The following is a 24,860-nucleotide window of genomic DNA, read 5'->3' as shown; positions in this document are numbered from 1 at the left end:
ACATCGATGGCGACAAGTGACCACCTTTTTGAGTGAATCATTTAATAATTCATTAAACCGATTCGTTTACAACACTGATTCATTGAGAAACAATACAAGTGAGTGGTTTATGAGTGAGTCATTGAATCATTTATTCAAACGATTCATTGAAACACACTGATTCATTCTCTGCTGTGAGTTGCTCAGAGATACGCAACGGCTGATTCTGCATTGGAAGTTTTTCCCCGAAATACCCGAAAGAAGGGGTAATATTGTGTTTAAAGTGTAAGTAAGTGTTGTTTTTGTCTATTGAACTGTTGTTTAAAAAAAACTATCACAGAAACAATCGGTATGGTGACTTTCGGCACGAGGCTGCTGATTTTAGGCACTCTTGCTCAAGTGATATTCTGGTAACATTAGAATATGATATAAATAGACAGTAACTTACATAAATGATATCAAGTATATAAGTATAGTTCAAAGTTTTGACTCAGTTGCACAAACAACTGTTTTCTCAGGCAGTGGTTTAGTCGCCTATTGGGGCTTGTCAGATTAAAACGTTTGCAATTTTATATAATTAAGTAATTGCATTTTTGTTTTATTGGTTACATTTTGCTAGAAAAACAAAATTAGCAGCAATTACGTAAGGAGCATATTCACAAAAGGCCAAACAAACTTTTTTTATTCATTTATTTGCCTAAGCTTACTGTATTCCTCTCCACAGGTTAAGAATCGATCAATGTTGTGTTTCAGAAATGAACCAAACAGAAGTCCAGCTTCATTCAGGCGGGTCATGGCAGTGGTCATCAATCAGCAGACTGTGCTTGGACTTCACAAGAACAGACGGTCTTCATCATGGTTTGAGTCTTATCTTCTGCAGCAGCACACTTCTAGTTATTATGTAAGTATTTCACTGCAAGCATCTCTCATTTTGATAAAACATCAACTAGTTTTAGTAGAGATGAAACACAGTTGGTCTTATCATAGGCACTTTGCTCTGTTTGAACACTGCTTTGAGCGTCTTCTCATGTTTTGGCAAAGGACAAATATAATCTGACTGACATTTACCATGCAAAATAGCACACCAGACATGTTATGAATATTACCAACCTGAATTAATGTGTATTTTCCCTACAACTTCCTTTAACAATAATAATAAAAAATAAATAAACTGTTATGATAAAGTGCATTTATCAGCAGTAAATTAATAAATTATTGTCTGTCTTTGAGATGAATAGTTATAGTTTTCGATAGAGGTTATTTTGGACATCAAAACTGTGTGCTGACAGTGTGTAAACAGCATAGAGTCTTTTTCTGTATCTATATTTTGCATCAAATTGAGCACAAGGCGACAAGTTGAAGACATTCATCTTTAATTCTGAAATAGAGAATACAGCTGGTATTTTTTTCATCACTTATACCAAATGCACTCTCCCCAGGTTCGCCTGAGTCTCCATGGCAACAGCGCTCCACTACCTGTACATTCGCAACCTTTCATTAAATCCAAAACTCATATTTATATAATAAGGCATATTAGTATATCAGCAGTACTTCAGCCATGTTCAAAACCAAAAACAGGGAAAAGAAATTAAAAGACATTAAGTGAGTCTACATATAGAGAAGTGCTCACATTCTTGCAATAAGTATCAACGTTTTTTCTACGGAACACAATAGCAAATATACAAGAGAAGAAATACAGGAACGAATGATGCTGGTGTGGAATAAGACGTGAATGGAGTGGTTGCAGAGACTTCAAATATTTACAGCTCTGTACTTCCTGGTGTGGTTAAAGCTTACGAGTATCAAAACACAATCACTTTTATCATATAAATATCCCGTTTATATAATATTTTCTCGTGTGTTTAGAAAACCATGGCGACGTAATGAGCTTGCTTTCCGTGATGATGTTGAAAATAAGCGTTAATTCGTTTGAGTGTCACATTGCGATTGCTAGGCGTTTACATGTCAAAGTTGTTGTCGAAGGGCTCGATGACTTCAGGATTCATAACTCTGCCCATGAAGAGGATGGATCCTATGAGAAAACAAAATAAAAACAATTATTTAACATAAAATTGGATACATTCACAGAACAAATATCAAGATAACACACATTACTAAAATATGTTTGGTGTAAAACACATTTTTAATAACTTGAGGTCGGTAAGATTTAATTTTTTCAAATAAATTGCTTTATTTTTGTTATTTTACTTTACTTTTATTTATATTTACTTTTATTCAGCAAGGGAGCATTAAATTGATCAAAAGTGACAGTAACAACATTTATAATGAAACTGAAATGATGCTGAAAAATCAGCTTGGCATCACAGAAATAAATTACATTTAAAAAAAAAAAAACTTTTTACATTTAAAGGGGTCATATGATGCTATTTTAAAGATCATTATTTGGTGTAACAGAATATGTTGACATGCTTTAATGTTCAAAAAACACATTATGTGACGTAGGTATGTGGGGGCGTGTTAGAACGAGCCGTTTTAGGTAGGCGAGGTTGACTCTTTAACTTTTATAAAGAATATCTCTTTGGATTTGAGACTTTAGTCTTTGCAACTTTACAGATCTTCTTTATGCACCAAGAGCTTGTAACACTCCAAAGAGAAAGGAAAATTTGAAATCGCATCATATGACCCCTTTAAAAAAAAAATTATATCACAATATTACTGTTCTTAATATATTTTTGATGAAATAAATGCAGCTTTGGTGAGCCTTATCTTACTTGAACAGTAGAGTATATATAGGTTTTTGAAGATGGCATGTACCTGTTTTTCTGTTTCTGATGACGAAGAAGAAGGGGTGGTCAGCCATGACCTGTGGGTACAGCACCAGCGTCCTCGTCAATGCAATCATACCTGTAGAAGGGCAAACAATAGTGGCTCAGTGACATATGCAGTGCAAAAAGACAATTATGTCAATGTACTTTTTCATTTTATGCTCTTTTATAATAAAAAAGTTTTCAATTTTTGAATTAAAATTAATTGTGCTATTTTTTTGGTAGGCTTAAAATGACTGAAATTTTTTTTGTTTGTTTTTTAAATTGGCAACAACTTCAATTTCACCACACCCAACACAGAAAACAAGAGAATTTCAGCTATAAACGCATTCTGTATTCATTTATATGATCTTCAGAACTACGCTTATTATTAATAATAATACTAAAAATAATATAGAATATATAAATAGATGAATACATTTGCTGATTAAAAGGTACACTAATTTAGTAATTAATTTGATCTGAAAATGATACAAACGTAACATGAAACCAGTGTGAATACAAAGATTTTTAATTTCTTTTCATAATCTCGCACCTCTTTATTTGTTTTTGATGTCAATGCAGAGCTGAAAACTAATATTAAAAGGATTTAACCAACACTATGTGATGACTCAAGTCAACCTTTGATAAACCTTAATTAAAAAACACATGTTGAACAGGAGGGGGTGCTTTAGTATGTGTGAATGTACAAGATTCACAAAGCAGTTTACTGCAGTGAGAAAAAGCGCTTGGAGAACAGACAGAAAAAAAGGACAGGGAGGAAAGTAAAGGAGCACAAAAGGTAAAACTGAGTAACTGATAAAGAGGGCTTGAAAAGCTTATTTATCAGAATTTAAAAATTTTAATTAGTAATGCAAAAGATGATTGAAGTGTGGAGGAGGACAGAGTGAGAATATGAAATGTATACTGTAATTATAGTAAAATAGAGATAAACGTCACCTGATCCTGCCGCCCCCTCGGCCCCTTCCTCCGTCACCTCCAGGTAAGCCTTCTGCACAGCCTTCCCGATAAACAGATCCTGTCCGTCTGTAGACAAACAGAAAATGTAAATGAAAAAGATGAAAGAATATGAATAAAAGACTGAATATGCTTAACAAGTTATTTCCATTTATTTATGAGCTGGTGTAATCAGGGATGCAGAGCAGAGTATAATGAACATACAGCTGAGCTTATTCACAGAGTATAGTTTTATAGGCATATTTAATACTAAAATAGATAATAATAATAATAATAATAATAAAAAAGTCAAATAATAATAAAATAATAATAATATTGAATATTGAAATGTGTCAAATAAAATAATGAATTGAACAAGAAAAATTAATAAAATAATATTGAACCTGAAAAATTGTCAGAAAGGTATTACAGTATTTTTAAAAAGTCTTTTAAGTGTTTTTTTTTATTTATATTTTTAATTAATATTACTATTTTTGGTGTGTTTAAAATGTCTAGGTGGTGTTAAAGTCACATTAAATACTTGTTTGATATGACCTTTTGGTTTAAAATATTGATATTTAAAAAAAAAAAGTTGAAAAACAAACAAACAAAAAAAACAAAACAAGAAATGGTATCACATTTCCACACAGACCCTCAAAATTGACAGCAAGGTATTTTTTTTTCTTTGATTCTTAATTTTCTTTGGTCATTTTCACCACACGCAACACAGAAACATCTTTTATTATTATTATTATATAGTATATGTAAATAAATAATAGGTAAATAGATACATTTGCTGGAGAAAATGTGAGTGGTGCTTGTGCAAGCAAAAATCACCACCACAATGCTGGCTGGTTGCCAGGGCAGAACAAGTGCGTTACATCCCGTCCTTGAGCCGTCAATCACATCCCGAGCATCTGTGTGCGTGTGTGGAATAACAGAGCGCTCCCATAGGTCAGTGCGTGTGTTTTATCGATTACCTGTCATCTCGGCTGTCATGGCTGACAGATCGGCATCTTTAGTGAAGATGTTCTTGATGCCCAGCTGCTGCAGAGTGTCTCTCAGATCAATCTTTTGTTCCACCTTGAACCTAAATATATCCGAATGATCAGGTCAGTGTGATCCAGAAACAACAAGTATACAGGTTTTACATGAATCAAATCTAAAAGCAAACGTATTGATAAATGAAATGAAAACACTGTGTGTCTCACCTGGGCAGGTAGATCTCCACCTTCTGCCTCTTGACGTTGTTGGCCCACTCCTCCAGCAGCTGCGCTTTGATGATGGGCTCCAGAGAGGCCAGAGGAACCTCCTGACGGGGCAGAACGATCATCATGCTCATGTCTTCACCTTCATAGAGCATCTCCAGCACCTGGTACACTCCACCCGCCTCTGTGGTGCCATCGCTGAACTCTCCTGAGGATGAAGAACATGATGAGGTTAGCGATTACTTTATACTGTGTGTTTCTGAAGATGGAAAGGGCTTCGGTAAGATGAAGGTGGATCAGTGTTATTTAAGTTTCATTAAAGTGTCCCTATTATGCCATTTTTAAGGTTGCTAATATTGTTTTATGAGTCTCCTAAAACAGGTTTACATGCATGCAAGGTCAAAAAACACGTTCGTTTTCTCAAAAAATAGATTTAATTTTACCTCATTTCTAAATGATTCGTAAACGACTCATGCGAAGCAGTTAAAAAAATCAGTCTCTCTAAACCCCTCCTTTCCGAGAGCCCTCACTGCTGTGATTGGTCAGATGGCGCAGTCCTTTGTGATTGGTCCGAGATTGGCTCTGGATTGGTCTACCGCGTACAGCGCGTGTCGGAAACGAAACGCCGATTGTCATGACAGAATGACAGCCCTGGAGACTTTTCAATACGTAGAAAAGATGGTATCGATTGAACCGTACCAATTGGAGCCGGAGTCTGATGATGAAACGGTTGAACTGGCTGATCGACAAGAGACTGATTCGCAAGCACGACTGGAGCAGGACGTTTCTCAGTGGTAAGTGTCAAGTGTTAACAAGTGTGGTAATTATAAGATGTGATAAAACAAATTTACTCTCACAGCATAGGATACAGCATCTTCTTGACAAGGAAATTTTACTGTTTGTGGGTGGGCAAGTTGGCGACGTAGAACGTGGGCGGACATTATGCAAATGTGTTACTTCGTGACGTAGAGCCGTAACAGAATAAGATTCGAATTCCTGATGACTCGTTTAGGCGATTGCGAGCAGACTCTTTTTTTTTGATAGACAATAACTTTATTTATCGTGCACTGTCGGCTTCACAAGTTTGCAGATAGTTTATGTTCACATACAGCTACAGGACACACTGCATGAAAGGTAATATTCGAAAAGGCATAATAGGGGCACTTTAATACTGTATATTCTTAGAGTTTTTGTTTATATTTTGAATTAGATTATTTGTATATTTTCTGTTTTCACTTTAATTTTAAAGTATTTTAAATTGTTTGTGTTTTTGTCATTTTTACTTTATTTAAATATGTCTATATAGTGTTTTATAATTTTTTATTTATTATTTTTAGGCTATTTAGTCTTAGTGTTGAAGCAAAAAAAAAAAAAAAAAAATCCAAAAAAACTGAGAAATGTTGCCGTGGCAGCAACTAGTTGAAATAAAATAGTTGTCATTTTTATAATATTTTATTTTATTTCAGTTAACATTTAGCTTATTTCGACAATAATTTTTTTTTTCTGGTTTTACTTTAAGTTAAACATAATAACCCTGAGATGGACAACAGAATTAGTGTGACTTGTTATATTACTACTGTTGTATTTTTTTGATAATATTTTGAATTAGATTTTATTTTTATATTATATCTGCTTTCATGTTAATTTTTGGTAATTTTGTTCTGTGTTTTTGTCATTTTTATTAGTTTCTGTTGTATTTAAATGTTAAGTTACTTTAGCACATCAAGTTAAAGAAATGTTGCTCTGGAAACAATTTTTCATATTTAATTGAGGTTTTATTTTTTATTTTGAACATTTATTTGTTTTATTAGTTTGTTTTTATTTTTATTTATTAGTTTGTTTAGTTTTAGTTAACTATAATAACCCTGGATCGACATACTATGTTGGTTTTGAAAGATCTTATCAGCTAATTATGACATTTAGCCATAAGTTTTAAAGTTAAGATTCTGTACTCCGCCATTGTCAATCTCCTCCATGTATGTAATGCTGGTTTTCCTGTTTTTAAGAGCTACTGATGCAAGTGTTGAAGAAAGCTCTGTTTCTCTGAGTAAGAAGACTCTGTACTGTATCTCTTGCTTCTCACTTTCACAGACGCTACTCATGCGTTTTCCCACTCAATTTGTGCTGTTGCTCGGTTTACTCCTTCATTGTCTCCCTGCTCCACATTTACCTTCATCTGTCTTTCTCTTTCTCTGTTTTGTCAGAGAGATGGATGAGACAAGCGCACTGCAGTTATTCTGCAGGATTTGTAAGACTCAGCCCAACCAATCAGCAGTGAGCCATGCAGAAACCGTTTGTGAAAGAAGTCTCTTATGCTCACCAAGTCTAAATCATTTATTTGATCAAAAACACAGTAAAAACAGTGATATTGTGAAATATTATTACAATTTAAAATAACAGTTTTCTATTAGAATATATTTTAAAATGTAATTTATTCTTGGGATGAAAAGCTGAATTTTCAGCAACATCACTCCATTCTTCAGTGTCACATGATCCTTCAGAAATCATTCTAATATGCTGATTTACTGCATTTCTTTCTATCATTGGTAAAAATATTTGTGCTGCCTTATATTTTTGTAGAAACCGAGATTTTTTCAGAATTCTTTGATAATAAAAAGTTTAAAAGAACAGCATTTATTTGACTTATTTTAAAACATTATAATTGTCTTTACTCTTACCTTTGATCAATTTAATGCATCCTTGCCAAATTTCTTTCAAAAAAAAAAATAATAATAATAATTACTGACCCAAAACTTTTAAACGGTTGTGTGTGTATAGTTGAAGAGAATAAAATATTAAAATAATTATTTGTATGGCTAGAGGGAGCATTGATCAGGCCTATATAATAACCTTTGACATTTATTTTAAACTTTCAGAATTTTAAGTCAACCTTCAAATTTTGCCTTGACTGGCTTTCCTTGTCAGCTTAAACCTCTGCAATCATTCTGTAGGAAACTTGTACAGCGAATAACAAAACAAATAATCAAGAAACTACTGAATCTACGTCTTAACCTATTCAAGCCTGTTCGTACCGTAGTAGAAATCACCCTGCTGGTACATCATCAGGGTCTGAACTTCACTGCCATCATCCTTGGTGAAGGAGAAGGTTCTGGTGTTTTCTGGTCTGAACTGGTTCTTCCAGCTGCCTCTGAAGTACACTGCATTCGCTAACATGATCATGGTGGAGCTGCTGAAGTCGTCCGCAGACACCAGGTTCTGGATTTTGCCTGCAACAACAACAAAAACCCAGATTGAAATAAATGCTGCACGTCACAATCCTCTCTTTCTCAGAACAGGAAAGACAGCATGATCTCTTCAGTGGCATAAAATCATCTCTAATTCTAAAGCTCTGGGATTTGTGCTGCTATCTGAAAGTCCTCCTGGAAAGGCGAAAGCTGACTGTGAGAAAATGGATCAAATGGCTAGGGAATGTCATTATCATGCCATTATCTACTTTACTGTCCTCCTTCACTAAAGTCAGAGTAATTCCTCTTAACACCTGGATATATATATATGGATATATATATATATATATATATATATATATATCCAGCACCCTTCAGGGATGCATTAAATTGCTGAAAAGTGACAGTAAATACATTTATAACATAACATATTTCTATTTAAAATACATGCTGCTCTTTTGAACTTTCTATTCATCAAAGAAAAATGAAGTTTCCACAAAAATATGAAGCAGCACAACTGTTTTCAACATTGATAATAATAATAAATGTTTATCAAAGAATAAATCGGCATATTAGAATGATTTCTGAAGGATCATGTGACACTGAAGACGTTTAAAACATGTTCAAACAGAAAACAGTATTTTAAATGTGAAATATATATTTCTTACAAATATTTCTGATTTTACTGTATCTTTTAAACAAATAAATGCAGCCTTGGTGAGCACAAGAGACTTTTTCAAAAACAATAAAAAATCTTACAGACCCCAAACTTATATATTCAAAGTATATAACTATAAGATTTTTTTTACTTCTACTCCCTATTAGCTTTGAGGCCATCTCTACTTGTACTTATAAAAGAACAAACTTTTCACTACATCCCAACTTTCTATGTCAACAGGAGAGACGTCAATACAAGAGTACAAACTTTTTTTGTCAAGCCATTTCATCAGGTCTTAGTAAATAACAAGGATACTGTTTCAAATACATAACAGCACACATCTAGTCTGAATATATTCTTTCCTCAGTGATGATCGATGACTTACTCTCCGTGTGGTTCAGCACCCAAGAGTTGATGCGTTCAGCCACAGCTGCTGATTGGCTGAAGTCTACCGTCTCCACCTCTGCTTTGAAGTACTTCTTCATGAGCTGCAGGAAGTCCTCGTTGAAGTGAACCCCCGTCTGCAGAAAGAGGGAGTTGGCCAGCCGTACCACGTACTGCTCTTCATCCGTGGACAGGGCCTGGGTCAGGTTGCTCAACAGAGAGAACTCCTCATCTGAAGCAGGTGCAGACAAGAAGACAACACTTCTGTATAATGTGCTGCAATATTACAGTCATGGATCTAATAATCCCATTCAAAACTCAGAATCTCACTGTCAAGACCTGTCAAGAATGTGTCTGGGTCATAATTCACTGTAAAGTCAAAAGAAAAAAGTAAATTGGCTAATAATGTAATGCAAAAAATTAAATTAAATAAATATTACTTTAAACAGTTTGTATACACATATAGCCTGGCCTCTATATATATATACATATACACTCAAGATTTAAAAATTATTTTCAGACTAATGTTTCAAGCCAAATTTTATCATTTTCAAAATGTTAAATGTCTAATTTTTGTAATGCAAATAAATATTTATTTATTTACTTTTCTTTCATTATTACTTTAAACTATTTGTATACCAAATATAGTCTGTTTTTACAATTACTACAATTGGGACTGTTTGGATCATGCCTGTATAACCTCAAAACAAGGTTTTAAAATGCTTGTAAACTTTCAGCATAATTTTAATTTCAGCCAAATTTCTCATTAATGTAATGCAAATAAACAAATAAATACTAGTACAATGTAAATAAAATGTATTACTTTAAACCATTTATTGTACTGCCTTTAATTGATATAGAATCACTATAAAGAATATTGGGAATGAGAATGAAAATGAGCTTAATTGTAATAAAATATTTTTACATGAATATAAAAAAAACTTAAATGTTTTAAAATAGGCTTCATTTTTGTTTTATGCAAAATGTTCATGTATTAATTTAGTTTTCTTTGTTCATTTCTCTAGAATGATACCTACAACATACTTTAAATCAAATGTTGTACTGTTATGATTTCTTTCGGAGCTGGTTGTTTTTTTAAATGCCTATGGAGAAAATATATGGGAAAAAGTGTGTGGTCACTGTTTCGGCCAATTGGAAAAAAGACTCAAAAGTTAAAGATGAAAGAGAACAGTTAACCCCTCATGCTGTTTTACAGATAACCGTACCTTCTCTGAAATGACTGTAGCCCACGGCCTGTCTGATCTCCTCTAAAGAAGCGCCGCGGGCGCCCAGCTCCACCATGCCCAGAGCCAGAGCCACGCTCAGGGGCGAGAAGATGATGTTCTCCTCTCCCCCCGTGATCTGGAGCTGGTGGTACAGTCTGACCGAGAACTCTGCCGTCACATCCTCAGGAATGTCTGCCGCCTGGCAACCGCACCCCCGTAGCAGCATCAGCGGCAAGAGTCCGAGCAGCAACATGGTAAACGAGGGACGAGCTGACGAGAGAAAGAGCGAGTCAGAGTGAAGGACATGGTAAATACAACCCAACGCGAATAAGAGGAATCTGTATCATGGAAATATATTCTATATTCTTCTAACATATGCTAATGCTCACAATGCAAAACTTCCGTGTTCAGCCAGAACATACAGAAACTAAAGGCTGGAATATCCCACATGACTTTTTCACCCATTTTTGCAGTTTGGAAGAGCTGGCGATAGTTGCCTGAAGTGAGAGCCAGTTTGCAGATTTTCAGAAGTCGGAATTGATAGATTTCACAATAAATTTCATAGTGCATGATGGCCACAAACTCCTTTTTTTTTTTTTTTAAAGCTTCAGACATCGATTAAATTCAGTCAGAGGATATTAAACAGGTTTGATATTTTGAGCCAATTTTAGAACACATATTGTTTAAATTTTTACTGCAGTCTGTTCAGATTTTAAAAGTCGTGTTGTGTTTTTTCAGCCTTAATGATTAGAGGTGTTAAAGGCTTAAAGAACCCAACTGTTGACTGTTGCCATTGACTTCCCTATTATGGAAAAAAAAATTACTGTGGAAGTCAATGGCTACCGTCAACGGTTTGGTTACCAACATTCTTCAAAATGTCGTCTTTTGTGTTCAACAGAAGAAAGAACCTCATACAGGTTTGGAACATCTTGAAGGTAAGTAAATGATGACAGAATTGTCATTTTTGGGTGAACTGTCCCTTTAAGCAGTTAAAAACAGCCTATTCAGATGTCACTCATTTCACATGCAGAAATGCTAGTCAAACAAAGGAGAGGTAATTTACATACAGACATCTGAAATTTCAATTATTCATTCATCATTATGCACAAATTCTCAGTGTACATTGGAAAAAGTGACTTTTACTGAATCCATTAGTAATGAATCTCCTATATTACATCAAATCATGTTATTATTCAACCATGTGAGTACAAGAGGGAATGAAATTCTTACAGTTACTGGTGCAGTTTTCCATTAAAAATGCATGGAATTTGTGAATAACCTGTTTCACTCTGCATAATGGAAGTAAAAAATGGGTTCAGAATCAGATGCAATAGTGTAAACAGTCTTGCTTTAACACGGGGTTAATGCCTCTGTTTCTCCCTCTGACTGTGATGGCGTTCAATACACCAGCATATACCTGCTCATGCAAGCGAACAAACCCACATATGCACAGATATAGCTCTACCTTCATCCTGCTTTAGTCGTTGCCTGGCAACAGTGTTTTCCACACAAACTAAGAATGCAGGGAAGAATGTGGCCTTGTGCCATTGTGTGATGTAGAGAGAGAGAGACAGACAGAGAGAGTGTGTGTGTGTGGACAGGTTGGGTTCAAGTGTGTGTGTGTGTATGCAGTGTAGGGAACAAGCATGCACTGCGTAAAGCTACTGTACAGTATGTATGTTGTAGAATTTGATGTGTGCACTGTATGCTTTGTGGTATTTAGCCTATAATAGCCAGCAGTTAAAGGGACAGTTCACCCAAAAATGAAAAATCGGTCATCATTTACTCACCCTCAAGTTGTTCTAAACCTGTATGAATTTCTTTCTCTTTATGAATAAAAAAAATACCTTAGTGACAGCAGTGACACTGGACCCAAGAATTTCAAAGTATATTTTACATGAAGAAAATTATTACTATTTACCCATGCAAAGCTTGCTGCCACATACTTTAAACTTAATTATTCATTCAGTTTGTCATTGAACAGATGATGACAGACATGCATGATTGATACATTGAACCTACACATTTAAACAGACATAGGTAAACATAAAATCCAGATATATAAATTAAGCTAACAACAGAATTTTTTATAACCTGACAGATTATCCTGAAGCAATAAAATAGTGCAGTGGTGTTAGTGCATTGCAATGCATTTACATTTTCTTTTATCCAAAGGGACATACAGTGAGTTGAAATGTGCTAGGGCGATCTGGGATGTTATTTTAATCTTAAAAACATTTGAAGCACTCCAGTCATTGATTTCAAAACTATATTTCACATGCATTTTTTCAGCACATGGAATACAAGCAAAACAAGCAACCGATTCAAACAGCCTGGCCAACAATCCACAGAAGATTCATCTGTTCTCATACTGTGAGCTCGGATTCTCTTGGTTTCAGACTCATGCGCGCAGGCTTGTGTAACTGGACCTGACCCTGGTGACCGAGGTCTGGGCTGAAAAACAGATGGCCGCTTGTGAACGCTGGGGACAAGAGAAGGTACACGTGAAAACAGCACCAGACCTGCCTGACCTTTCGCTCACCCTTGCAGGATTCTGGACAAAGGTCTGACGGCCACCTGGGAGAAGTCAACGAGACCACCAACCACACTAATGCGCCCAACCAGAAAGAAATTAGCTACAAAGAAATCCTGAGCTGTCCTTTCTGGTCTGCCAGGTGAAAATTATAAAAAATTATATGCGGCACAATTTGAGATACCATTAATGAGGTAAATTTATAACATAAAAAGTGAGGAATGAGTTAAACTCAAGAAACTGCCAGTGTTTTTATTACCTCAAAGCACTAATATCTCAAAGTCAAAGTCTGCTTTGTTGTCAATTCTGTCACATGTACAGCACATACATACAATTGAAAAAGACAATTGAAATTGCGTAACTCTCAGACCCTTGGTGCATACAGTTAACACTAAACACTAACAGTAGAATGTAAAAATACAGATAAATACAATTTAAATATATATAAAATACAAACTATACAAATAAGGACATTGTAAAAAATATATAAAGTGGCACATAGCAGATAGATGAGGGGTCGGAGGGTCAGAGTTCAGTAGTGCATGGGGCAAAAGAGGGGAGGGGGGCAGAGTCGGGACAGAGTTGAGCTATCTGACAGCCTGATGGATGAAGCTGTCCTTCAGTCTGCTGGTCCTGGCCTGGAGACTCCGCAGTCTCCTCCCTGATGGCAGCAAACTGAAGAAGCTGTGTCGGGTGGGTGGGATCACCCGCAATGCAGAGGGCTTTGCGAGTGAGACGGGTTCCGTAAATGTCCTGGAGGGAGGGGAGAGAGACACCAACGATCTTCTCAGCTGCTCTCACTATGCGTTGGAGGGTCTTGCGGCAGGACGCCGTTGCAGGCGCCATACCATACAGTGATGCAGCTAGTCAGGATGCTCTTGATGGTGCCTCTGTAGAAGGTGCACATGATGGGGGCCGGGGCTCTAGCTCTTCTCAGTTTGCGGAGGAAGTAGAGACGCTGCTGTGCTTTCTTGGCCAGTGCTGCGGTGTTGTCAGTCCAGGAGAGATCCTCTGTGATGTGCACACCCAGGAACATCACAGAGTTCCTGGGTATATATATATATATATATATTATACCCATTACCTAATTACCTACAGAGTGCCAATCAATATTCTCTCTGCAACCTTCTTGTTTTAGCTCCAGAAAATGATGCCCTCATTGACACAAACCTTATTGAATTTGACACAAAGTAAGTGAAAGTCTTTTCCATGGTGTAATTGGACTTTAACCTACTAAACTGCTTTGAGCCTTGTGGTTATACATATTTACATATAATTCTTACTTATGTATGTATGTATTTATGTATGTTTAATTCCTGGAGGGAGGGGAGAGAGACACCAACGATCTTCTCAGCTGCTCTCACTATGCGTTGGAAGGTCTTGCGGCAGGACGCCGTTGCAGGCGCCATACCATACAGTGATGCAGCTAGTTAGGATGCTCTTGATGGTGCCTCTGTAGAAGGTGCACATGATGGGGGCCGGGGCTCTAGCTCTTCTCAGTTTGCGGAGGAAGGAGAGACGCTGCTGTGCTTTCTTGGCCAGTGCTGCGGTGTTGTCAGTCCAGGAGAGGTCCTCTGATGTGCACACCCAGGAACTTGGTGCTGCTCACTCTCTCCACAGTCGAACCTTTGATGGTCAGAGGAGTATGCTGGGTGTGCACTCTCCTGAAGTCAACAATAATCTCCTTTGTCTTCTCCACATTCAGAGAGAGAGATTGTTGTCTCCGCACCACCCGGCCAGACGGCTCACTTCACTCCTGTAGTTTGTCTCATCTCTGTTGCTAATGAGACCAACCCACAGTCGTGTCGTACGCAAACTTAATGAAGAGGTTGGAGTTGTGTGACGGTGTGCAGTCGTGGGTCAGCAGAGTGAAGAGGAGGGGGCTCAGCACACATCCTTGGGGGGCCCCTGTGTTACTGCCGACCCGTACTGCCTGGGGTCTGCCAGTCAGGAAGTCCAACAAAAAACAGGAAGTTTTTTGTCCAGATGTGTGAGGGTTGAGTGGAGGGCAGTGGCGATGGCCTCATCGGTCGAGCGGTTGGACCGATATGCAAACTGGAAGGGGTCCAGGGAGGGGGAGAGCGAGCGAAGAAGGTGTTCAGCTCATTCAGCAGGAAGATGGGACTGTCACATGTCCGTGGTGGGGGCTTGTAGTCCGTAATGGTCTGTATTCCCTGCCACAGGCTCCGAGTGTCTCTGCTGTCGCTGAAACGGCTATCCTCCAGCAGAGTGAAGAGGAGGGGGCTCAGCACACATCCTTGGGGGGCCCCTGTGTTACTGCCGACCCGTACTGCCTGGGGTCTGCCAGTCAGGAAGTCCAACAAAAAACAGGAAGTTTTTTGTCCAGATGTGTGAGGGTTGAGTGGAGGGCAGTGGCGATGGCCTCATCGGTCGAGCGGTTGGACCGATATGCAAACTGGAAGGGGTCCAGGGAGGGGGAGAGTGAGCGAAGAAGGTGTTCAGCTCATTCAGCAGGAAGATGGGACTGTCACATGTCCGTGGTGGGGCCTTGTAGTCCGTAATGGTCTGTATCCCCTGCCACAGGCTCCGAGTGTCTCTGCTGTCGCTGAAACGATGGGCTATCCTCCTGGAGTACTGTCTCTTAGCCTCTCTGATGCCGATGATAGGTTGGCCCTAGCTGTCCTCAGGCCCACCTCATCTCCAGCTCTGAAGGCTGCGTTCCGAGTTATATTTTTCATTTTTAACAAGGGAGGCACATCTAAGCAAACAAACATAGTTTTCCTTCAAGATCGGAATGGAGCTCTTATTTCCTAAAGATGATCGTTCATTCCTACAGACGGATCTGTCATCATCAGAGCGAGAAACACAGTTGGTGGCACCAGAACACTCCATCTACATCCATCAGCCTCCTTTTTCCTGACAGGATGGCCCAGATAGAGCAGAGCATGCTGGGTAAACTGCCATCTCTCTCCCCTCCTGGCTCCAAAAGCCTCCAGAGGACAGACCCAGTGGTGCAGTGCTGTTTAGAAGGGGACACGGAAAAAGAGGATGGCGTGGAGCAGGATTTGACTGCAGGTGAAATGTCGAGCATACATTGAGGAATCGGAATGAGACCAAATATTTAAATGGAAGGCTGCGGAGGAGAAGACAACACTAGTTGAGGTGTTAAAGAGCCATGCAGTGACGGCGCAGTGGTGTGGGAACTCCACTGGAGACCAGAGAAGAGCAAGACATGGGTCAGCTTTAATTAAACTCTATTAAAGCGATCAACACCCACAGGCAGTGCAGATTCTAGACTTCTGGGGGGGGGCGGGTGAGTGGTTATGAACGAATGAATGAAACGCATTTGTCCGTCCTTCACTCCGTCTCGAATCGCACTCGCGGAAAGCACTTGAGAAACAGTGTCTCTTCCGCGGCTCGGTACGCTTTCAACTCGCTTTTTTACGTAAAGGGCGACAGTGCACCGCATTAAAAGAAATGATCATTCATGTTTTCATAACCGCTGGCCAAATTCAAAAACGAAACTAAAATTAAATCATCTTTGAGAGCAAGGGGGCCCCCTGGTGTTTCGGGGCCCTACGCAGCTTGCATATTTTGCGTATAGGGAGGATCGGCTCTGCCCACAGGAACCTGCTGAGCACTGTTGTACAAGACAAAACACTGTTATCACTCTGATCTTCATCCTCAGATGAAGATAGAGAATAGATGCAGAAAACTGAGCTAAACAGACATATGAAGACTTCAGACAAGTTTTACTGCCTTCATGTGCAATAGGAATATTTATACTTCTGAGATGGGCATTAATTAAGATAACATTAAGCATTTTATAAATTTTTATTATATTTTAATTTTTAAAAAAATATTTTATATTTATTTTACTTTTTGCATAGCAACTTATGAAAAACTGTTTTGCATAAAGCAGACCATAAAATGTGAGTGATAATCCAATTACAGAAAGATTCACTTATTTTTATAACTGTGAATTTATGTCCTATCCCAGCTTTCAGTGGACGGAACTGTTTGAAATTATTAATAAAGAAACATGGATGCATGTGAAAGTAAAGAGTGGGATGTTCTTATTAGCTTATATTAAAAGTGCAATAATCTGCGAAAGAGAGCTGAATCCCCTACTGAAAGATGCTTTCTGTGCATCTTCCGTGCGCCTAAATGTTTTTTTTTTATTATGCTTTGAACAATAAAACATTACGAGAACATATACAATGCCAGGGGAGCAAGAAAAAAACAGACAGACAAAAACGAACACAAAATACATATACTGAACGAAAATAAATAAATAAATAGCGTGCCTAAACCTTTTTTTATTGCAAAACAAGAACATTAATACAACATATAGGCCTATAGAGGATCACAGTGTTTTCAGCTATTATCAATTACATTCATAATAGCATCAAAGGAACAAACAGAAAAAAAGAAGGAAAGAAAAAAGCTACTACAGGGGATAACTTACGAGAATTTTCCATAAGAAAAGGATTCAAAAATTCGATATCCTTTTTGCTTTTTTATTTCTTAGATCTTTTAATGCTTCAATTTAGGCCTAATACTTAAGTTAAATTTTAAATTATGCAATGGTTTATTATTAGACCATTTTTGTTTTGTATATGTTATTTCCCATAATAATTAATCATCAAATTTTGCTCCAAACTCTTATTTTTATACAACAAAAAAATCTTTACCAGGGAATTGAATCTTTAATTTTTATTTATTTATTTTTTTATATAAATTTACGTATTAGATATTCAATAACAATCCAAAACATTTAATAAAATAAGTGTTTATAGATTCTTCCTCTAAGTTACAAAAGATGCATGCAGTCTCCATGACTCTAAAACATTTTGCAACTAGCTACTTGTCTCACTGGGTAAATCAAATCAATAACTTTATATGCTACTTCTTTAAAGGGGTCATATGATGCGATTTAAATTTTTCCTTTCTCTTTGGAGTGTTACAAGCTCTTGGTGCATAAAGAAGATCTGTAAAGTTGCAAAGACTAAAGTTTCAAATCCAAAGAGATATTCTTTATCAAAGTTAAGAGTCATTGGATAGCTGGCCAATCAGAGCACACCTCGCTTTTTCAGACCAATGAGCTTTGTTAAAATCGACGCATTTCAGAAAGGCGGGCATAGAGGAGAAACAATAATGTACAGTATGTGGAAAATAATGTGTTTTTTTAACCTTAAACCGCATAAACACATTTCATTACACCAAATACACCAAATAATGTTCTTTTTAGCAGCATCATATGACCCTTTTAAAAGCGCGCCTAAACGTCAAAAACAAACAGCTAGTCTCAGTGACGTCACAATGACAGGCGTTCTAAAGACTCGCGCCTTCAGTCTCATATATCCGTTGAATTCTTTCTCGAGCTCAGTGTCTTATCTGCAGGACGGAAAGGTAAGTTCAATACCGACGGTCGAGCGAAGTTTCCTCGTGAAGCTTCATTCGGTGAGTCTGTGTTTAGGACTTCGCGGGTTGCATACGCTAAACGCAATTCCCGCGAAGGACTTGACGTGTCTGCTGCTTCAGTTGTGCCGCGGAGCAGCATCCGGTTACCGGCACGGATTGGCACCCGGTTTGCTCGTGCACACCCTGGGGTGAGGCGCCAGCGCACGCTTGGACTGGGTGTAACGGCGCTCAGGACCCCCAGGCAAACACGTGAAGCCGGCCCCTTCCACAACATAAATGAGTGGGTGGGAGCATTTCGTTTTAGGTGGGCACACTTTTTATAATATGTGACCTGGACCACAAAACCAGTCATAACGGTAAATTTTTTTGAAATTGAGATTTATACATCATCTGAAAGCTGAATGAATAAGCTTTCCATTGATGTATGGTTTGTTAGGATAGGACAATATTTAGGCTAATTAAATGTCCAATATTTGGCCGATAGAACTTGAGAATATCGAATCTGAGGGTGCAAAAAAAATCAAAATATTGAGAAAATCGCCTTTAAAGCTGTCCAAATGAAGTCCTTAGCAATGCATACTATACTACTAATCAAAAATTTAGTTTTGATCTATTTACGGTAGGAAATTTACTAAATATCTTCATGGAACATGATCTTTACTTAATGATTTTTGGCATAAAAGAAAAATCGATAATTTTGACCCATACAATGTATTGTTGGCTATTGCTACAAATATACCTGTGCTACTTATGACTGGTTTTCAGATATGACAAACAGACATTCACCAAAACAATAACAACCTGCATTATAACTGAAATAGACAAAGTTCTATATTAAAACAGACCAATAAATAGATAATATATTGATATATACTGAGAGAAAAAAAAACATGTTTTTCATAATAATACATAATTTTTACTGTGGCTCTTTTGGAAAAATGCATTACCAAAAATGGGGGACAAAAAAAACTCTTCAGTCCAAAAAGTTTCCCGACTCTTAGTTTAGTAGTTTGTTGGGTTGCCACCTTTGAAAAGACTGTAAAACTTGATAAAGACTTGGTGTTTGTTCTCCGATTACAGAAATAATCAATTCTTCTAAGTGAATCAAACACTTAACTGCGAGACTCAAATCAGTATATTTGCTGACTGGTTGTTTATATGCCAACATGCAGTCGAAGAGGCACATTACGAGATGCATCAGTAGCATTTTATAACGTAAATAAAATATGTTGCTACATTTCTGTTTAGTAGTTTGCTGCCTTGCCACCAGTAAAAATATTTTTAAAAAGTCTGTGTACACACCTTTTGCAAGAACTGGCAACGATTAGTTCTGTGTATCAGAGAAAAGTTTGAGTCAAGTAGTTTCTTTTAAAGGCAGAGTAAGGGATTTCTGGTAGTCAATGTTTATATTTGAAATCACCAAAACAAACACGCCTCTACCCCAAAAGGGTCTTGCCCCTATTTTGATAGCTCCGCCCCACATATACGTACGCAACCCAGGCAACGATTAGTTCTGTGAAACAAAGCAAAACCAATGTTACACCGTGTCTATGGACGTGAGCGGCGCGGCGCAACAAATCCCGACAGAAAACTGCTGCCGGGTTCTATTTATGACGTGCTGACACCGATTTCAAATGGTTTTCAACGGTCGTTTGACCTCTTTCTCGCGTCCAGTGTAGGCAGACTTTAGTTGTTGTAGACACGGTGTTACTCACCTACTGAGAAGAAACATAGCAACCTCGGCGTCCGATCGCAGGCCTTCCGCTCCTTGAGTTCTCTCCAGCGCTGGAAAGCTGATCCGATATTTACACGGGTCCTACTTCTTGCCTTATCGTTCCGCAGACGTTTTCCTCTTTTGTTTTTTATCCGCCATCTCTATCTTTCTGTCGCTCGGCTCGGCTAATGTCCGTCCCATGCACTGAACGCGCTCTCCTCCACATCACGAGGAGACACGCCCCTTATTGCTGATTGGCTACAAGTTTGTTTCGCGATTCGGCCCGAATCAGTTTTCTAAAGCGTTTTTGAAAAATCACATACCCTGCCTTTAAGAGAAATCTGACCTTAATTTTTTATGGTTCCCGTCTCAGTCCAGTCGAAAAAAGTTCACATAACCGAACACATACACAGATTGCATGGGTTTAGGCAAGCTCTCATCCCGCCAGCAGTCCTGTACCACCCTGCAGGTCAACACATGGCAGCATGCGTCTATCATTAGAGGGTTAGCATCGGCTCGTCCTGACAGTGTCGTGGCAGAGGTTCAGTGTAAGAGGCTTTAACCGCAGTGTGCGTGATATGATCTCCTTCAGTCTGCACTGGCACAGCTGTCCAACAGCACTGCCCACTGCTGGAAAATAAACAAAGCCAGGCCAGAAATCCCTGCCACCACATAGACCACCAGACTGATGCACGTCGCTCTGTTATAAACAAGGCATCTTCGTTTTCTTATGCTAGCCACACATCTCTCTTCCCATCTGTCCAAGTCATTTGAAAGTCATTTCCATCTGACCTATGCTTGCACTTCTTTAAAGAAACAGTTCACCCAAAAATATTATTTCTGTCATGATTTACTCACCCTCAAATGCTTTCCAGCAAAAATCAAACTCGCATAGCATTCTGCAATTTATAATGACCACATAGTGATAAAAAAGCAGCATAAAAGTTGTTATAATAGCTATATTCCACATCTTGACTAAATAACACCTGTTCTTTAACATGCATATTTTTGGTTCCACAGAAGAGAGGTTTGGAAAGAGATGAATACAGAATTGTCATTTTCAAGTGAATTGCTTCTTTAAGACAGCAAATTACCTGAGTTTGGCTTTACCTCTCTCTGCCAGCAACCCAGAGTTAAAAGCCTTCTTTTATCCTTCCCGAGTTCAAAGGCAGAGTCACTTCCTCCATGTGCTGACGAGAGAAGACGTGACTCAGAAATGCAGACCCCGAGAGGGCCAAACACTGACAAACCCAATCGCTCATGAGCTGCCAATGCTCTGACGCTTCAAATCTCCTCAACTCGCGCAAATGTAGTGAGGTTTATCAGCAGCAGAAGCAGCCTACAATCAGCAATGCTTCTATATTAATTAATTGAAAAAAATGTCTGGATTCACTACAGCTTATTATTAAATCTAATGAAATAACAAATCAGATATTTTAAATATTTATAAAAAATATATATATATATATATATATATATTTAAAGAAAATAACAGAACCATAACAGAAACATGAAACTACTTAAAGTATTAAAATAATCTAGGTTCATAACAGATATTTATTAAAAATTATATTAAAATATATAAAATACTTATATTTCAAATATTTTTTAAATAACAAACATAAAACTACTTAGGAAATAGTATTAAAATATGGCTTCACTATTCATTATAACCTTATTTTAAAAATGTTAAATAATTTTGACTGCACTTAATATAGCATAAGACTACACTCAGAAATAAAGGTACAAAAGCTGTCACTGGGGCATGTACCTTTTGAAAAGGTACTGACCCAGTGACAGCTTTTGTACCTTTTTCTGAGAGTGTATGATACAATTGCATGCCAACCTTAAAAACCTGATAACTTTTCAACGATTTATGCAAGGACATCATAGCAATTAATTTGAATAAATATATTGAATTCAAGGAAAACAGCCTTAATTTTATACACTTGTACACACACACACACACACACACAAAACATAAGTATTAAATGAGTGTGATCTTCTCTTCTGCAATTCATCCACACAGTGGGGTGTGAATTTTGTCTGTCCTGCTTTAGCTTCCCATCAAACTGCGAATCTCCTTAGTATTGCACAAATCGACTGATTACTATGGATGGAATCTGATGATCTTCTCAGAAGCAGAGATTTAATTGGTCCATGTTGGTCTGTTGTTCTGACCCAGTCTGCTTTCTGCTATAGGGCACGTTTAGCGTTTAGCAAAGTTAATTGAACAGCGATCAATACCAGGAGCTTTGCATATGTTTAGAAAGGCCATCACAGATGCTCAAGGAACATGTTCAGAGAGCAACAGTGAAGTTCAATATATTCTGCACACTTAGTGACACAGCCTTTGAGAGAACGCAGATGTTTTTAATACTCTTTATGCCATCTGTGCAGTCCTGAGGCCAAGAGATGAGTGTTAGCAGAAAGACACAACTAAGTCAGACCTGGAAAAAAATCCCTGGGTTTATGTCGGCCTTGCTAATGCTGAAATCTGACAATGAGCCATCTCATTTAAGCTATATTTGACTATATTGTATTGTAAACTTTAAAATATAATAAAAAAAGTAAAATCTACTTCAAAAATCACATACTAATCCACCAGTGTTCTCAAAAATAGAAAACATCAGCCAAAGCATCAATCAAATGAACTTAAATTAATTTAAGAATTAATTTGAAAATAAAATAAAATAGTCTTACAAAAATTGTTTGGACACAAAAACCTGCTATACCTATTTAAAACAATTTTATCATCCACCATGCAAAACAAAACAAAACAAAACAAAATAAAATAAAATAAAATAAAATAAAATAAAATAAAATAAAATAAAATAAAATAAAATAAAATAATTAAATTAAATAAAATTAAATAAAATTAAATAAAAAAATTAATTAAATTAAATTAAATTAAAAAATAAAATAAAATACAAATGTTTGGACACAAAAACCTGCTATTCCTATTTTAAAACAACCGTATCATCCACCATGCAAAAAAATTTTTTTTTAAAATTAAATTAAATTAAAAAATAAAATAAAATAAAATACAAATGTTTGGACACAAAAACCTGCTATTCCTATTTTAAAACAATCTTATCATCCACCATGCAAAATAAAATAAAATCAAGTTTTAAAAATCAAGTTTTAGAAAAATTGCTTGTGAAAGTAACAGCAAATTTTTTAAAATATGATTTATTTTCTTCAAAAATCACATACATCAGCCAAAGCATCGATCAAATAAATTTGTTTGGAAACAAAAACTATTTTAAACATATTTTATCATCGACCATGCAAAACAAAACAAAACAAAATAAAATCTTACATAACTAATAAAATAAAAAATAAATAGCTAAAAAAAGTTGAAGAAACCAAAAGCTTTCATCAATAAGCAGTGTGATTTGAGATCATTTTTGCACGAAGGTTGCAGGTAGAGTTACAATCTGTTGGCTTACGGCTTTTTTTTAACTATTAGTATAAGCAATAATAACCGATGCTTGTGTTATTCACATCATTTTTTAGAAAACATTGTGCAATATTTCATGTCTTGTGTTGCTAACTGTGTCGATACATTTGAGAAAGCACTTGAACGGTCACTGTCATTCATGCTTTCAAATGAATGGCTCATGCACGCCTGCAAACCAGCAATCAATCTGGGAATCAATATGCACTGATTGGAGGTGACCACCAAGGAGTTCACGTGTGTGTGTGTGTGTGCGTGTGTTCTAGACCTGAAACGTGCTGCAATTCCATTCCAACTCCTTTGCACCTTTCCATTCCAACTTCCTATCGATCCCTCGCTTTCATTGCCTCCCTACTCAAACCGATTGCACTTTAACACCTCATTTTCCCTCCCCTCTCCTTTAGTGGCCTCCTCTGTCTCTCTCTCTCTCTCTCTCATATAGTCCACATTACACATGCTCTCCAGCACACCTAATCTCCACGTGAATGCGTCCCACAGAACAAGCCGGCTATTTTACACCAGCAGCAGCGAGGGGGGGTTTGGAAAGGAGGTGCGTCCTCCATTCTGCTCTCCCCGTGTGTCTCATTTACAGAAACATGAAATAGGATTTTCTTGCAGGAGATGATTTACGCATCCCCAGATACGCCCAGATGTGGGCATGCAATGCTGTCTGCGGTATCCACATTCAATACAAACATTTGAATTATTGAATCCAGGGTTTAAAAATAGAAAATGAAGAAAAAAGCCAAGAATAACCAACAAGACTTATCAAGACAAATGGATGAATAAATATTAAAAAGCAGAATTATCCTGAATTTTCTTCAGCAAGCATTGTGATGGTTTTATGTGGATGTTTTTGGTTATTTCTACCAAATGAGATTGCTCTGTGCAGAATATATTTGTGTGAATTTCATGTAAAACTGCAAATAATACAATTAAAGAAATGTTGTTATGAATGTAAAATTTGAGCAGAAAAACATAACACGGAGGTTAAATGTAAAATGTATAGAACCATCACTTGTTTTTAAAGGACATTCACATCTGCACACCCTCTCTTGTAGAGAATAAACCCATCGTACCAGATATAACATGAATGATAAAACTTGCAGAATACATTACGGATAGATGTCATTTGGATAGCATGAATAGACGATGCGTGGATTTCTCTTACCGTGAGATGTCAGAGAGATGCTGATGCTCTGGGATGCTGATGTTAAATCCTGCTCGTCTCTGCGCCCTCACACACCTTTATTATGAGAAGCAGTCCAGCCCCTTTTTTTCTTCTGATTGGTCAGACTTTAAATCGACGTTATTTTTGACATTCTTTTCAGTTATTTTGTCTTTTATTTGTTATGTTACGCGAGCTAATTTTGTATTAAACTAATATTGTTGCATTAAATGTAACG

General features: G+C 37.1%; 1 protein-coding gene and 1 long non-coding RNA gene across 5 annotated transcripts; one reads left to right on the top strand and one right to left on the bottom strand.

Annotated features, from left to right (window-relative positions):
* Positions 1-177: 177 nt before the first annotated feature.
* Positions 178-4,996, top strand: LOC107705790 (uncharacterized). Of its 3 annotated transcripts, none has more exons than XR_001636102.1 (3): positions 178-264; positions 733-880; positions 4,921-4,996. It is a non-coding gene; the product is annotated as an uncharacterized LOC107705790 (long non-coding RNA). The 3 variants fall into 3 exon arrangements; XR_001636100.1 differs by having other exon boundaries at positions 704-880; XR_001636101.1 differs by lacking the exon at positions 4,921-4,996 and adding an exon at positions 1,419-1,468 and having other exon boundaries at positions 704-880.
* On the bottom strand, positions 1,352-24,688 carry LOC107705789 (neuroserpin-like). 2 transcript variants are annotated; one of them, XM_016509244.1, is made up of 9 exons: positions 24,626-24,688; positions 10,363-10,632; positions 9,138-9,368; positions 7,942-8,136; positions 4,913-5,117; positions 4,682-4,791; positions 3,705-3,791; positions 2,755-2,844; positions 1,352-2,011 (listed from the first exon to the last, which is right to left on the bottom strand). In XM_016509244.1, exons 2-9 carry the CDS (start codon positions 10,613-10,615, stop codon positions 1,938-1,940), a joined length of 1,245 nt encoding a protein of 414 aa, XP_016364730.1. In that variant the 5' UTR covers positions 10,616-10,632; positions 24,626-24,688; the 3' UTR covers positions 1,352-1,937. The 2 variants fall into 2 exon arrangements, with proteins under 2 accessions (XP_016364730.1, XP_016364731.1); XM_016509245.1 differs by lacking the exon at positions 24,626-24,688 and adding an exon at positions 20,341-20,488.
* Between the last annotated feature and the right edge of the window lie 172 nt (positions 24,689-24,860).

The sequence above is a fragment of the Sinocyclocheilus rhinocerous genome, unplaced genomic scaffold (assembly GCF_001515625.1).
Source record: "Sinocyclocheilus rhinocerous isolate Xijiao unplaced genomic scaffold, SAMN03320098_v1.1 scaffold834, whole genome shotgun sequence".
In the NCBI taxonomy this organism is placed as follows: domain Eukaryota; kingdom Metazoa; phylum Chordata; class Actinopteri; order Cypriniformes; family Cyprinidae; genus Sinocyclocheilus; species Sinocyclocheilus rhinocerous.
The sequence above is the reverse complement of the archived record's forward strand: the minus strand, read 5'-3'. Positions and strand labels throughout refer to the sequence as shown.

Bases quoted from the DNA above. Each gene is read 5' to 3' on its own strand.
- LOC107705789 (XM_016509244.1), bottom strand. From the start codon at position 10,615: ATGTTGCTGCTCGGACTCTTGCCGCTGATGCTGCTACGGGGGTGCGGT. The intron at 5,118-7,941 runs GTACGAACAGGC...CTTCATCCTCAG, and splicing joins GCAGGGTGATTTCTACTACG to GAGAGTTCAGCGATGGCACC. The intron at 4,792-4,912 runs GTGAGACACACA...GGATATATTTAG, and splicing joins GTGGAGATCTACCTGCCCAG to GTTCAAGGTGGAACAAAAGA.